A 16,307-nucleotide genomic window follows, 5' to 3' on the forward strand; every position below is an offset into this window, starting at 1 on the left:
GTCTACCTAACCTGTATGTTCGAACCCAAAACTTTCATGCTGTGATGTGACAGTGCTAACCACTCCACCACCGTGTGTCATTTCAAAATGCATTCCAACCATTACTGGATGACAAACTGTACAGCAATATGAGGGAGATAATGGTCAGCACAAGACTTTACATTTTTAACTTTGGTAGGACTTTAATTTCATATTTTCTACAGGCTATTCTCCCAGCAGACGTGTAGAAGTGTGTTAGTGTAACATAGTGTGTTACCATTTTCAAGCTGTCGTCATAGTGATGGGCCAGGTCATTCAACTGCATCTCCAGCTCTTGAGCCTCCTGTTTCACTGCTCGCCTCAGCTCCTCTATGTCCCGAACCTTCTCCCTGCACACACACACACACAGATTATTTGGTTCAGTAAAAGTGTTTGGGGAAAAAAGACTAAACAATAACTTTAAAGGATTTATTATATGATGTCATGCATCTCTCCTCTCTTGTGTGTACAGTTGCATAAACATTAATATTTCAACAGTCCCTGCCAGTATAAATAAATGAGCAAAGAAATATTTGTTACACATAGATTTTTAAAACGTGACTGTGAGTTTTGCAGGATTTTGCTGTAAGGGCACGGTTAACTACTTAAACTACACACACTATATATAGTATTATTATTTTTACTTTTCTAACACAAAGTACAGTAATGTCTGATACCATGCGAATCTCAAATATTTGTTCAGCTCACTGTTGATGTTCACTTTTAAATGTAAAACCTTTAGATGATTATGTAGGGCTGTGTAACATTTTGTTTCTGAGGGAATCGGCAGAGTGTAGCACCCTCGCAATCAGAGGCTCCATGTCCATATCGGGGCCAAACAGCTTCATAAACTGGAGTGTAAACTAAAGCCAAAAATAGTATTATAAACTACAGGTGCCAGAATGTTGTAACTTTAACAGTCACGCTAAGTGTAACCTGCAGCCTGTACATGTCGGGGCCTGAACACAGCTTTTTAAACTAGAGTGTGTACCTGTCCTGCTCAGAGAGAGCACTATAAACTGAAGCCTGGTCTTCAGACAGCTGTTCCTCCATGTTGCTGAGCACAGAGCAAAACTGTTGCAGACACAGCATCATCTCCTCCAAATCACCCAAAGAGTACTGTGGAGAACATTTACAACCGTTACCATTCGACCACATATCGAGACAATGCAAAATGTGAAAACTCGAGAACAGTAGAACATTTTCAGGCTTAATGGCATCTACACAATGTGGGTCCAGAAATACAGTTGTAGACTGCACTGTGAGAAAAAAAAACTGCTTCCTGGAATGTTTTTGAGCAGGCACTGTACATATATATAGAAGCATATGGGAGAGTTTGACTGTGTGTAGTCTAAAGCACTTTGAGTGGTTAAAACTATTATTAAGACTGAGGAAGCATTAACCTTTTACATATACATATTACATATATTTATGTCTTACTTACATGCCTTTTTAAATTTTCATGCGTCTAATGTACATATAGCCCACATTAAATCATGTTTTCTTCCTACTTAATAGCAACATTACTGTACAGAATGGATTTTGAAGTAATGTTACAATTAAAACATACTGACGTGTTGATGTGTTTACATTGATATGCGAGATTCTACACAGCTGACACCTTTCAAGACAAGGGAGATAAAGTAAGCCTTTGTTTTTCTGTATTTCAATATAAATTTACCACACAGTTAATGTGAGTGTCATTTATGGATGTTGCTGAATTAAAATGAATTCATTAGAGAAAACACAAGACTGGAGAGTAGGACACAGAATAAGGAAAGAGCCCCACAAGCTCCACAGTGAAATGAGACATTCATATGTTAATATGGTCTTTGCAATGAAAGGGCTCCATCTCAAGAACTATGGCAACGTGACAACAAATGTAGTGTTTATATCAAAGTGCGTACATCGTGACTTATTGGAAGATCATGTCACACACATAAAATAGTTTTAATACATTTAAAATGTGTAATACCAAGGAAATCTAACAATATATGAAAGAAGCACAAGTGTCGACTATACAATGAGGAAGTTAAAAGCTAAACTTTAATAGATTTTGACTTTATTTTTTTGCTACATCTGTGTTAGTTTAAAGATTTGATTGTTAAGTTGCTTGTGAGTTGTAAACATGTATTCTTGCTATAAGACACAAAAATGTAAAAATACTGTATTATAAATGTGACTTCAATTCTTAAACATTTCTAGTGGATACTGAAACCCGATAGACCTGTGACTGAACGCTTTAATACTCAAGTTGTGAGAGAATGTTGTACTACTCACAGTAATGTTTCCCAGTGTGTGTTGTTTGTTGCAACTCTTTTGAGTGCAGCAGGTACACTGATGGTCACAAGAGCAGCAGCATGCCATGTTGGCTGCGTGATTGCCCTCCCAAAACTTCTCATCTTCATTTCCATTCCTGTCCACCTCCTCCTCCATATCAGGCCACAGTCCTGTGTCCACAGAGACTGACAAAGTCTGGTAGTTTCTAGCCACCCCAGGGTCATTAGACAGCAGTGGGAAAGATGGGGATGAAGAGAAGATCAGTGTCGGTCTTTGTGTCATTTCAGAGGCACCCACGGACATGGTCAGTTCATTTGGGTTAGCATGAAGAGCCCCATGTGAAAACTTGTTGATGAGAGCATTTCTCTGAATCTGTACATCTGTCCATGCCTGAACAGCACGGAAGGGGGTCGAAGTGTCCAAGGGGGGAACACTAGGGAGAGGGGTGCGTTTTGAGTCAGTCATATAGGGAACATCCTTCCTGTGAACAATATGAGAGGACAAAGACGAAGACATCTGAACAGAAACTGAGCGGCTTGATGGCTTGAGGTCTGGGGTCCCGGGCGGAGATTGGAATGAAGCTAGAGCCAAGGAGGAGGGTGTATCTAAGGAAGCACTTGGATTTCCTGAGCTCTGGTCAGTGTCCATTGTTGCTGAGGATGACAAACATAAAGATGTAGCTTTGCCCATGGATGAAACTGAATCCCCAGGAGATCCATCTGAGGCTTCAAAGCTGTCGGATTCAAATCCAGCATGGGCCGGACTGGAAACCTGGATGGGTTCTGCCCAATAGACTTGCCCCTCAGAATCAAGTTGCTGAAAAAAGGCATCCACATCTCCATATTCACCCTCCGAGCCATCCACTGACGTTTCAAATACTTGATCTAAGCTCTCAATCTTGATTAGCTTCTTTGCTCCAACTTCCATCTTACTGTCTACCTCTGGAACTTCATGTAAAACTGAGTCATTTTTTGTGCCATTGATGTCCCTTTGACAGGTTTTTCTTAACTCTTCTTGTTTGATTTCAGTTGAGGGCTCATCATGCAGACTACAGGAGGGGACCTGTGGATCTACTTCCATTTGGTTACATACCTCTTCAGAGGTTAATCTAGAGCCTTCCAACAGATCTGCAGAACTCTCTGTATCTGAGATGTAAACAACAGTATCTCCAGTCTGCACAGTGTCAGTCTGTCTCTCATCCTCTCCCCTCTCATTCCTCTGATGGGTATCCTCTATGTCCAAAGCGAGGTGATCTGTCTTAATATGAATAACATCTTGGACAGCAGAGGCTGGAGTAGTATCTGTGTTTTCTTCATGAGAACATGACTGGCCCTCATGGGAGATGGATTGCTCTGTCAGGTCTGAAATTTTTCCAGCAGCTGGACCTATCAGGTCATCTGGATCATGTGATTGTGAGGACAAGGCAGACTGACAAGCTGGAATGGAAGGGTCAAGAGCAAGGCAGGGCAGAGTGGAGCAACCCTCCTCAAATTTACAGGAGTCCAGAACAAGAGGGGATGGAATTGAGGGATTATCCTTGTCCAGCTGAAAGGAGAGCGAAGAGGGTGTTTCATCCTTTTCCTTTAGTGTATCGGTGGGTGTTTCAGAGAGGTCTATTCCATCTGAGTCTGAGAAAACAGAATCCTTTTGATTGTTTTCTGGACTTTGTGAGAGAGAGTCAATTAGTGGGGCAGAGTCAAAAGAGCATGGACAAAGAAAATCAGGGCCAAAGGGAGGTAAATAGGGGGAAGAAGGAAGCAGAGGTGATAAGATACCAGACCCAGAGAGGGAGTTTTCATGCAAAGCCACTTCTGTCCTTTCTGGCAATGTGTTCCCTGGACTCTCAAAGGAGAAGTCAGGCTGTGTAGAATTTATAGCAATCAGGTCAGAAAACAGACAATCCAAACTTGGAGCAGGAGACGGAGGGACGCTTGAAAAGGTAGAGAATGCTGTGCCTTCAGAGTCATGAGGAGGAGTAGAGAGGTGGGGGCATGGACGATCTTTGTTGTCAGGTTTAATGTCCTCTGATTCTCTTAGCAATGAAGAAGCTTGCGCTGGGGAAGACGTAGGGGAGCGGGAACGAGTTGGAGATTGGGGGAGAGTTTCGTTCTGTGGCTTGGGTGAGGAAGAACGAGGAGGATCGTACTCAAACACTGATTCAGACAACGAAGCAGGCGCGCACTGATCCTGATTTAGTGGTGTCTCCATATCTGAACTTTGCAGGTCATGTTTTGGGAGACACAATGGTGGGGAAGAGTTCAAGACTAATGAGGGCTCTGGTGAAGCACAGGGTGAGGAAAGGAGAGAATTGTCAACACCGGAGGAGATCAGAGATGAAGAGATGAGGTGAGATGAGGTGTTATGTGGGGAAGAAGAAGAGGGAGAGCCTTGCCTATCACCGCTCTGGCTTTCTGTGCTCCCTCCTGATAACTCTGACAGAGCCTGCAATCAAGCAAACAATACAGACAGTCAAACAGCCAGACACATGACACAGACACATCTGCTTATTTTTGCCATTTTCCAATCAGCCAATCACGTGTCAGCAGAGAAATGTATAAAACATGCAGATTTATTTAGCATTGCACCTCCATAAACTTGGGGGGCTTGTGTAAGAAGTGGGTAAGCATAGGTAAGAGAGAAGACCTTAATGAGATCAGGTCCTGGTGAGGTCTGTTGCGGGAGAGACAGGATGAAGGGCTCTTCTAGAAATCCACTGCTGTCTGACTGGCAGCTGTTGGTCCGTATTACACCTCGCACTGCTCTCACACACACACACACACACACGCACACACACACAAGTGGGGAAAGGGAAAACAAGGGGAAGGACGGACAGGGCATTATCATCATAACAAAATCAATTATATTCAGTCCAAAATTACAACTTGCAAGGTACATAAAAGGATGTCAGTTTCATGTCTATGTGGCCGTGACAGGGAAAAATCCAGAATGTGTTTAACTTAGCATAACACAAAGACTGGAAATGGGGAAACTTGTGGCCTAAGTAAGATCACTCTGGGTGAGATGGTAAACAGGTGTGCTTCTCAAAATGTCTGACTGTCCTCTAAGATGGCTTCTGATGTCAATGTCCCATTGCAGGCTGGTGCCTACTCAGGTACTGTTCCACATTAGTACTGTATTTGACTGACGTAGTAGAACATTTATGACAGGTGAAACTTGAAGCTCACCCTCCTAACACCCTGCCCTGACAGGAAACTTGTGTCATGCAGTACATTCCAATATGAAAATGACCAAAGCCTCTAATGACTCATGACCCATGATTTTGAAACTGTATGCAAATGATTTACATAAGCATATGTGCACGAACTGTATATTTAAAACTAAAACACTCCAAAGTCTGTGTTGTAAAAGTTTCATTCAAATCTCAGATAGGACGTTTTGTGATGAAAATGTTCAATTGTGCTATGCTTTAAAGAGTGAGTGGCAGCGAGATGTTGAGGCACAGAAATAAAACACTGGGGACAGGAGAGAAGAGGAATGTCAATTTGTATATAGAGGAGAAAGAGAAGTTAAACATGCAGTCTTTCAGCACCTGAGTTATGAGTGAGGCATCCATCCTGAAACACTTTAAGTCATTTACTTCCTTTGATATGTGGACTAGGAAGAGATGTTGATCTTTCCTAACAGCCATCCAGAGCTACTTCATCACAGCTGCACTTGCTCCCTTAGCAACAATTTTCATCAGTAGCTTCAGCAAAGGGTGAAACAAAGTATTAACTAATTATATGCTTTATGACCTACCTAGATTTTCTGCTCCTCCCGTATAGCTCCCTGTGACACTACTGTCATCAAAACTGTGGATCTGGAATGAGATAATTTAGGACCACATTCATAAACTTTGCAGGGAAGTGGAGTCGTCCGCTTATAACATTTACATTGAAAAACATTAACTAGGGCCCGAGCACTGACCGATGCACGGACCCTCTTGAAAATGCTGTTTGTTATTATCATTAGTGGTCCAAACATCATCACTTTCCACTGAAGCCCTGTTGTTTCTGTTCTCATTGTTCTTCTTATTTTAATCCACTAAAAATGTACAAAAAAAACCATAAGAGCAAAATTCCCAGCAGGTGGGTTGTAAATTCCACCACTACTAAGGAGCCATATCAATCAATATTAGGTTTTCACAGTTACCTCAAACTGTTTGGTCAAGATTCTTTCATCATCCGTTCCCCAAAAGATCACCTATACATATATTTTTAGGTCTTTAGGATGTTCCTGTAACTCCAATTTACATTGTCCAATCTGCCCCAAATTTCCATGGATGTATTATAAGATCTGCATACCGGACCAAAAATTGTGTTATGTTTTACATCTAAAAAGGAAATTATGACATAAGATTAATTTTCATGATGTAAGTTACGTTTTTATTTTTATTTTTTCTTAATAGTTAATAAATAATCTTATCGGATGTGTTTATAGTTAGTTTGCATTCACAACATCATTAGCCTTTCATAAGAAAATCTGTTAAGGCTGCATGGTGTAACTCTTTATCACACACAAAAAAACATTTTTAGAATATTTCCACAACCCTGCATATTTTCAATGTCCACAGATGCAGCTGTAGAACCCAGGTGTTTTCCTGAACTATATGAATGTCCCAGATATTTCATTTGAAAAATGAGGAGTTTTAAAAAGATTAGACTTAACTCATAATGAATACATAATATACCAGCATGCTGTATATTATACACACAGTTGGGAGGTAAGAGACACCTGGGGGTGAACAGTGTGATGAAAGTACGACTAAAAACCTAAAACCTGAGAACGAAAATGTGATCCTTACAATAACTACTCCCTGGCCGATTTATGTATTTGCTGTTACGGAGAATGTTGTGCAAATATGTTACAAATTTAGATTGTGTATGTAACTTCAACTGGAATTTATCATTGTTAAAAAAGTAAAAATGGCCAGTGCATGTTTTCTCCAAAATGTATGCCAATATGAAGTCATTATGTACATATACAAATCACTGGAGACACATTTACCCATTGCTAGAAAATAATTAACTCTTGTACAGTTTGTTAAAATTGTAACTGCATTTATGAATATTTTTCATTTGAAATTGTGTGCCAAACAAACTGAATAATTTAAAGCCAAGACAGAGGAGTATTGTGAAGAAAAGGGTCATTTGCACTTTTTGGTAACCCCTCTGCAAGCTAGATTCTGGGTATCAATGAGATACAGTGGAATGACTAATGTCACATAACTTGTTAACACACAATATGTACCCTGCGTTTAAGGCAAATAGAGAAATTACAAATCACCCAGAAGAACGCATGAATGCTTTAAGTCCTGTTTAGACAGGGGTAGTGGTGCACATCAGCCTCTTGTGGCTGAAATTAGTATTACAACAACAAACACTTTTTTTTTTTCACCTGTTTTCACAGATGAAAACATAACTTGTTTTGAGATGTAAGGAGAGATATCGTTTCCACTCTGTCTATTTTTAGCTTTAAATGCTTGTCCTGACAGCACAACACTGCTTAAATGTCAATACTATTATTACTGTGTTATTGCTTCTGCATTTCCTAATTCCTACAGACAAATTACTTTGTTAAAATGGACTTAGTGTTGCCTTTGACTTGCCTCTTCCATTTCAAATGATTCACTGGCCTGCCCTGGGCTCTTCTTCCTCTCTGCAGAAGCGTTGGCTGTCAAGGGATGACCTTCCCTCAGTGGCCCAGATCTGAGTGGTCCCTCCTGGCCAGTGAAAAAAACCATGTGGGGCTGGGACTGAGGCTCTGGACCAGTCCCTTGCTCCTCTGCCAGAGGACTCAGACATGCAGTCTCCAGAAGTCCAGGTTTGAATCTTTTTAAGGGGATTTTCTTGTCTCCAAGGTAAGGTGGAGGTTGGGATGACTCAGACGCAGCACAGGGAGAGGAGGTTGCATTAGGTGTGGTTAGGTCCTGGGATTTATAGTTGTGAACTTGGCTGAGTGACTTCTTTGATGCTCGTCTAAACAGCATGCCCATTCGCCGCCTCCTCTCCTGGGCCTCAGGAGGGAGGTCTTTTCCCTGTGCTGCTCTAAGAGCAGAGGAAGAGGAAGACCCCACCAAGGAGGAGAACGCTGTAGTTACCTGCTGGAGAACCTCAAGTTGTCTAAAACGATCTGAAGACAAAGAGATAACAAACAAAAATTTAACAAAAAATCTGAGTCAATCAAGTAACTCACTGATACCAGTGCCTACAGCAGTATCCACTGATATTATAGCAGATCTGACATTTTTCTTTCAATAACTAATGTCACTAACAGATTGTTAAACACCAGCAGCTCTGCCATAACCAACCAAATCCAAACATTAAATGAAAACCAGAAGCACCACCACAACCCCACCCCTAACTAACTTTGACATGCATACAACTGTAAATTACTGCTGTTGTTGCTGTTACCCATTACAGAGCCATGTAACAGTTTTAACTTTTTGTAATGTGTATATGTGCAGAATAACAATCAACTAAAACTAGTGTCAGACAGAAAAATTACACTGAAAAAAAGACAATAAATCAATCTTGTAAAACTTAACAATATGTGCTTATTGCACCCCCATTCTTATGGGGCTTGAACAATGACATTAAAATTCTGACAGTGAAAAGAAAACCTGGTATCAAAAACAAAACCTGTGGTTTTTCTGTGTGGAGTTTGCATGTTCTCCCTGTGCCTGCGTGAGTTCCCTGCAGGTACTCTGGCTTCCTCCCACAGTCTAAAGACATGCAGGTTAGGTTAACTGGGGACTATAAATTGCCTGTAGGTGTGAATGTGAGCATGAATGGATGTTTGTCTATATATGTCAGCCCTGTGGTAGATTGGGATGTCAGCTGGGATTGGCTCCAGCCATAAACTTTCTGTCACCATTTTGGCACAGAGGAGGGAAGTTTGGCAGGAGAGGGGCAATGAGGCCATGTCACTATCTCCATAACTTATCATACAAAGTACACATATACATTCTTTTATCATCATTGGAAATAATGTGTAGGCTGTGGTGTCGAGTTTCCAGTTGTGCTTCCAGTTTTTGAATTTGTGATCTTATTACTTAATATGTTAATATTTTTCTGTATATATAGCCATTTTGTATATTAGATTTGAATGTATTAAAATGTGGATATTTTTAATCACATTATCTCACCTCAACTATATCAGTAACCACAACCAAATTTATAATGTGATGTTATCACTGAAACTGATAAATCAACTGATAATAGTATAGGCTGAATAGGACCAAATTCCTGCAGCCAGGTTCTAACATTTTGTTGAACATTGTCATACATGAATCACCTCTTGGAAATGCTTTTCCACACATGTATACCACTGGTAATGGTGCTAAGATTGAGACTTACTGCTGACATCTGGGTTCTCCAGGTCTATCCGGTTCTTCTGGGCCTCCAAAAACACCTGCAAGTTTATTCCTCTGGCCTGAGACTGATAATTGATGAAACGAGCCGGGATGCGTCCAGATAGGTCAGGTTCGTCACAGCCGAAGCCCAGGTCCAAGAGGACCTCCTCCGGATCATCATTCCACAGGTTGAGTACTTCCATCACACTACCAACAGGAAAAAGGCCAATGGAGCATTTTCAGAACAGAGTACATCACTACTGTATACTAATAAACAGTTTTAGGGTTAGGGTTAGAATTAGGTTTGGGTTAGGCATTCAGCTGTGATTGTTAGGGTAATGTATGTCAGTGACTGATCAAGGGTGTGTGTGTGTGTGTGTGTGTGTGTGTGTGTGTGTGTGTGTGTGGCAGTGTCTAACCTGAGTGGTCCAGAGTGACCTGAAGTCGCCGAGCTGAAGCTGTTCCACCTGCTGAGAGCTGAACTTGATCTGCTCCACCTGAACAGGTTCAATACACGACAAAGGTTCACAGTTTCATTTACACACGACTTTCCATGTATTTACTTATTGCTATCTATTTTGAGCTCCAGTATGCATAATGTCACATTTGTACTGATTAAGTAGTTTAATGGTAAATTTCATATTACTAACAGTCTTTTTAGAAACCACTTAAGTATATGATAAAAGGTCTGGTGATATTATATTTATTTTCATTGTCAATAAATTCTCAGACCCAAACCAGCAATTAATGTACCCTGCTGACAAGTATTGTACATGTATCCAATGGCTATCTCATAGAGCGCCATCATTTTCCAACAGTGCTACCAACACAACAGTGAGCCACACTGTGCAATGAAGCACACGTTCTGTGGTTTCACTGCCCTGCTGCCACAAATATTCACTAGGGCACCAAATGCAGGTTCATCAGCCAGTGAAAACAGTTCTCAACGATGCATTATTTCGTCCTGTTTGAGTACTGTTTGCTCAAACTACAGTGACCAGGAGTTTTAGGAAATCACTGAGCCCTTTTCAAGGATTAAACTATAGACTTGAAAGATTTTTTTCAATTTTTTAAGATTTACACCTTCATTAAGAACCAATGGATTTAGAGCTGAAAGCTACAGACAAGTCAGACGTGAGGGATAAACTATCACATTGGTTTTGGTCTTTGCACAGTATTTGTTAACGATAAGAAAAGACAGAGAGGAACTCCAGCCTTATAGCCTTATAGCCTCTCATAGCCACTTGACAATGGAGTAATTTCAGGGATGAAATTGTTAGATTGAGAACCTCTGTGTTACTGTAACTGTAATACAGGTCAGTTGATGCTACACAGTATCTTACAGTATAATACAGTACAGTTACAGTAGGTAACCATAACCCTCTTATTCAACCACACAGTAAAAAAAACAAACTTGCTGAATTGTGGGTTATTGTTTGATAACCAATTGCTTGACTGATTAACCATTATAGCCGATGTTACTAATGTTCCTCCTATCTTCTGTGTATTTCTCTCTATGAACATGAATTAAGATGCCAAATGCATAAACACATTGTTGCTTGTTGAACAGGTTAAGTTCCAAAACTGCGATATTTGAATTAACGAATACATATTTTATACATAACAAAGAAAAATGCAGCCATACACCTGAATAACAGCTGTTGTGTACTCACATTTTGCTCCTGGTCAAAACCCTGTCTATCCTGTTGTTGTTGAGCTTTTATAGTCACCCCCTCTGCTCTTAGCTGATTCATATTCTCTGTACAGCTGTCGAGCATTATAATAACTTTCCCCTGATCCTTTCACTTTCTATGCAAACTGTGCCGTGTGCTGTGCAGAAGGGGAGATGAGGCTTATTTGCCAGGTAAATATGACTTGTAGTTACGTGCCTAACTATCTGTCCAGAAGCTGTTACCACAGACTGAACCAGCAGCGTCAGACGCCATTAGTAGATTACCTTTTAATGTTTTTAGTGTTTTAGTGTTTAAATCAACTGCAGTACATATATTTGTTTTTAAAAAGGTCATCAGATAGGTGATATTAAAAAGCATCACATCCTTGTCCAAAACTTTCTATGGAGCTCATATCTTCAACACATAACAGGACAGCTGTTGAAATATCCTCCATACTATTTTGCATAAAGTTATCAGGTCTTCTCAACATTGTGTTGCTGTCTGTAACCAGATTATAGTTAATGCTTTTATTACTGCTCACTCTTTGGTTCAAGTGAACGTTATGTCCTCTCTCTTGCTCCCTCTCTCTCTCTCTCACACACACTCCTTGACATAACACATTCCCTAGCGACGAAGTTTACCTTAATCATCACAACTAAATGCCCAATCCTAACCCTTACCCTTACCTAAAATAATTCTAACCTTCACCCTAAAAACAAGTCTTGACTCTCACACAGCCCTCTGAAGTTGTGAGAACCTTCCAAAATGTCCTCAAAATACCAAAATGTCCTCACGACGATGGTTTCAAACTAAAATTTGGCCACACAACAATAAAAAGACATCATTTTAATTTTCAGTCACTGGTATCAAGATATCCAGACACACAGTCAATTGCATTTCCAACAGTGAACATCTAGGTTGTGTTAGAAGGAATTTTTAAGTGCTGGTTTTGGAAGTCTATATGTCAGACAGGAGATGAGAACAACAAGAGATGTCCTTACCGCAGAAACTGCTGAACCGTCCTCACTCCCTGTTTACCATATAAAGACGCTGCGGAGGAGAAAAGTCATGTTATTTGGACAAGTGAGCAAACAGGCATGTGAGCCATAAATGACACAAGTAGAAAAAGAAACATCAGCAGAGGAAGAGGGCAGAGCACAGGGAAACATCTCCTTGATTTCCGGCTGGTTGAATGTCAGTACATTCTGTCTAGGTCTGGTGTCAAGGCTCCACAAGCTATATTAGGCAAGTGTTTGTCTCCTGTCTCTCACCCCCCTCTTTTTTCCTCCAGAGGGTGTTTTTGGCAGTCGACTCTACCTCCCTCTCCCAGACTGGGACTCCATTAGACACTGGCATGATGTCAAGAACAAAGTAGACTTTCTCCCTCTGTGCTGCCATACCTCTTTTTTTTATATATATATATATATATATAAAAAGGCACAGAGCAGTTTTGTCAAGCAAAAAAAAAAAAAAACACCTATTCATCCTGTTAACCTGTAGACGTTTCTGTCAAAGATTTATCTCTGTCTATCTAAACTTAAGAAAATGGCTGGTGCCTGTTGTGTTCTGGTCCACACTGCTCTGACCTTAAGTGCTGTGTCATTTGGGCTTACATAAGAGTGGACCCAAAGGTAGGGTGTCACTGGAGGACACAAAGTTGCAGGCTCTCGTCAGACTGTGAAGATAACACAGGCTTTTGTGTTGAATGATAATTAACAAGCTGACTTTGATCTATTGAATTTTGAAGAAATGTTAACAGTGTAAATGCCATAGTTGAAAGAAGGGGCACTGAGTATTCTATAGGCACACTGGAGATACAAAGTTTACACATCACACTGCATACTAGTGGTGATGTCACGAATCCTGCATCTAGGCTTTTAGCATATACATCATTCTGTATAATGAGCATCTAAAGAATATAGCAATAAGCAAAAGTCACCTCTAGCTTCAGGGGGACTTTTGACTGACAACTCTACCCATGTCGATCACACTGGCAACTAATTGGAGCACTGTGTGACAAAGTTTAGTGTCTCAACACACCAGCAGCTGATTTCAGCTTTCATACACACTCACTGCCCTCGACACTTCCTGTACATGTGAAAGAGCTTCAGAGATCATTAGATTCGTTCATGTACCAGGCTCAGACAGTGCTTGTTAGCCTTTGCTCGTGGATTCTGTTCCTGCTGGCTGCAGAGTTTGAAAAGGCTGCAGTCAGGTTGATAATTTAATTTACAGTTTATTAGTGCCTGTTAGTACTGATTAGTGTAATCATTTTCAATGTCAATACAATTGTTGCAATAACTGAGTGAAGCACTTCTTGATCTTCTTATGTAGCCAATGGCTTAATATTTGAGATGATAGTAAAGAATAAATAGCTTTTCTTCTTCTTGATACCTGCATACCATATTAGTATGCCCTGTGCTCTTGTTGTCTGAAAGTTGTCAATAGTGGAAAACTCTATATTAATACAACATTCTGGCAACTTTCTTTGTCTTGCCGGTGTTGGAAGATACACACTGATACACACATCATTGTTTTGTTTTTCCAAACTGCAGAGTGTGCCTGTAAAGAATCCTTGCAGAGGATGGCACCTTATAAGTCCAGGATAGAATGCTGTTTACCTTCTACACCCAGAGCCAAGTCATCATCACTGCTGGGGTTCCTCCTTACAAGCTCTGCAGGGGGACACAGGACAAAAAGCAACATGAGAGCCAGAACCGGTGGGGGGGGTGTGAAGGAATAGGACTACACTGCTATCACTACATGAACTTGTAAACTTCAGAAGCCAGCTGGTCAGCTGAGGCAATACATCTGTGATGATGAACATTTTAGAACCATAAACAGCATCAGGACAGATGGAGAAAAACAAAGAGGAAAAACAAAGAGTTGGACTTTCATAACTTTTCCTAATAACTTTTTGAACCAACACGTCAGTACCACAGTCCAGTAACACATCACACCTCAGTCTTCATTAATCACTTGGCTAATCTGACCAAGTCCACACATAATTAAATCAAACAATATGAAAGTAGCACACAACAATAATACATGAAAACACATCCTGCCAAATGTCTACATAAATGATGCCTCACAGGCAGAAAATAAAGTCACCTGCACTGAGTCCAAAAAGCTAAACAAATACCCAACAGACAGGTGTGTGAGTTGATTATTATGGATGTACTACTATATATGTTACTATAAATTCCCACGGACACAAAACACTGACACACAAACACACATTTTTAGCCACTTTAGTCCAGACTGGAATATCTGGACATAATACAACACACATTCCATCATAATTACTTTTCATCTAGTGTCACCAGTTGTGGGCTTGAGTGAAATGTTTTGATAACCTTTTGGATGGATTTCCATGAAATCACACAAATAGTGCTGTTGTTGTGTAGGAGAATGGCCAGCCACTGATGCTCCCTGCTGACGGGAGAGGGAGCAGGCAGAGGCAAAAGAGCAATTTGCCATTCCCATAGTCTCCTCCACCACCATTTGCATGCTGTTTGAATGGGCTTGGCTCAGGGCAAGTTTAGTTTGGGGGGGCTCAACAAGTACATGCATAAAAGCATCAAAAGCCTTTGATTGCCAGATTCATTTCATTCTCATCAACTGAGAGAGATGATTTAAAGTTTGGTCTTATGCAAAGAAACAGTGAAAATATACAGCATAGTAGTAACTAATATGTAAAAAAAAAAGGTGTTTTGTAAAAGACCATTAAAAACAGACTTAACAGAATGTTAAGTAACTGTGTATTTGACTGCACAGTAACTACTCTACATACAGCACAATAGCTACTGAAACATGTGCTTTTTTCTTATTCATTAATTACTTCTGTGACATAACACATGCAGTCTAAGAACTGATTTTCCACTACATGATTTTAGCAGACCGGGCTCTAGACCTAACTCGAACTAACCACCTCATAGATTCCACTTTCTGAGAAGCTGGCAACACTACCCCAGAAGAGCTCTGAACCGAACAGACGTCGGACTTACCATCACGTACCACTGACTCACACAAAGAAGAAGACAGCTGGAAGTCAACACAGAGTAAAAGAGACAACACTTCTCTGCAGGTAAAACAGAAAGACAAGAATTTCCATTGGTCGTACCTGTAGCCTCCGTCAGTGGCTCACACTTTGCATCTTCCCTGCAAACACAGGTCAGATTTTATTATAAGGAGGGACAGAGTACATACACAAATTCATTCTAGAAGGACACACTGGAGGCAATATCGTAAAGTCTTTTTAAAAAGCATTTTGCGAATCCATTCAAACATCCATCTACTTAGTCAATATATACGACAAATCAGTACAGTTATTAAGTTCTACATATAGACATCTTATTTAACTTCTCTACTTCGTACTATACATTTGAAAACCCACTTTAGTTTTTTTGTTTTTTTAAGGCAAAAAATAATAATCTTAGGTTTTACTCCACTTACTTAAATACTTGTAGCATTGTCAATGCACATCTTAATTAAGCACACCATATATTACATTCAGAATAAGCTAGACTACTCAAATCCTGTCCCTTTGAAATGACATTTATATACTATAAGTTTGAGATAAACATAATGCTACCCAAATTACAGTTTTTATACACATAATGAGGAAATATTTTAATTGCATTAATCTGTTGTAATATTTTCATCATGAAAGTATCCACAGAACCTTCATTGACAATGTATTTATTTTCCTACAGTAGCTGCATGGTGGCCATATAGTTATGTCTCCACGTAGACAACTCAAAGCACATAGGTTAATGAAAATACTGAATCTAAAATCATCCTCGTTTTCCATCGACATTTAATAATTGTAAGCCATTTCAGTCCCTTTTATGTATGAATTATTAAATGACAATGGAAAACATTTTCTAGTTTCGAAACACAAAAAAGGTGTCATGTTTCAGCCTCTCAGAAAAACTGGTGATTGAAACCTACTAGGCAAAGGTAACTTATGCAAAACAGAG

General features: G+C 40.1%; 1 protein-coding gene across 19 annotated transcripts in view; it reads right to left on the reverse strand.

The window, feature by feature from the left end:
• itprid1 (ITPR interacting domain containing 1) overlaps positions 1–16,307 on the reverse strand; it is a 127,144-nt gene that overhangs the window by 106,549 nt on the left and 4,288 nt on the right. For 10 of the 19 annotated variants that reach the window (XM_051066636.1, XM_051066640.1, XM_051066634.1 and 7 more), the window contains 9 exons: positions 15,449–15,486; positions 13,947–14,000; positions 12,327–12,375; positions 10,072–10,149; positions 9,657–9,859; positions 7,907–8,430; positions 6,058–6,118; positions 4,942–5,054; positions 2,299–4,740 (listed from right to left, as the gene is read on the reverse strand). In XM_051066636.1, coding sequence (XP_050922593.1) covers positions 2,299–4,740; positions 4,942–5,054; positions 6,058–6,118; positions 7,907–8,430; positions 9,657–9,859; positions 10,072–10,149; positions 12,327–12,375; positions 13,947–14,000; positions 15,449–15,486 — 3,562 coding nt within the window. Of the gene's footprint in view, positions 1–256; positions 369–1,009; positions 1,138–2,298; positions 4,741–4,941; positions 5,055–6,057; positions 6,119–7,906; positions 8,431–9,656; positions 9,860–10,071; positions 10,150–11,325; positions 11,484–12,326; positions 12,376–13,946; positions 14,001–15,448; positions 15,487–16,307 lie in introns of those variants that run through there. The other 9 variants (XR_007809313.1, XM_051066638.1, XM_051066639.1 and 6 more) reach the window with 3 other exon arrangements.

The sequence above is a fragment of the Lates calcarifer genome, linkage group LG24 (assembly GCF_001640805.2).
Source record: "Lates calcarifer isolate ASB-BC8 linkage group LG24, TLL_Latcal_v3, whole genome shotgun sequence".
Classification (NCBI taxonomy): domain Eukaryota; kingdom Metazoa; phylum Chordata; class Actinopteri; family Centropomidae; genus Lates; species Lates calcarifer.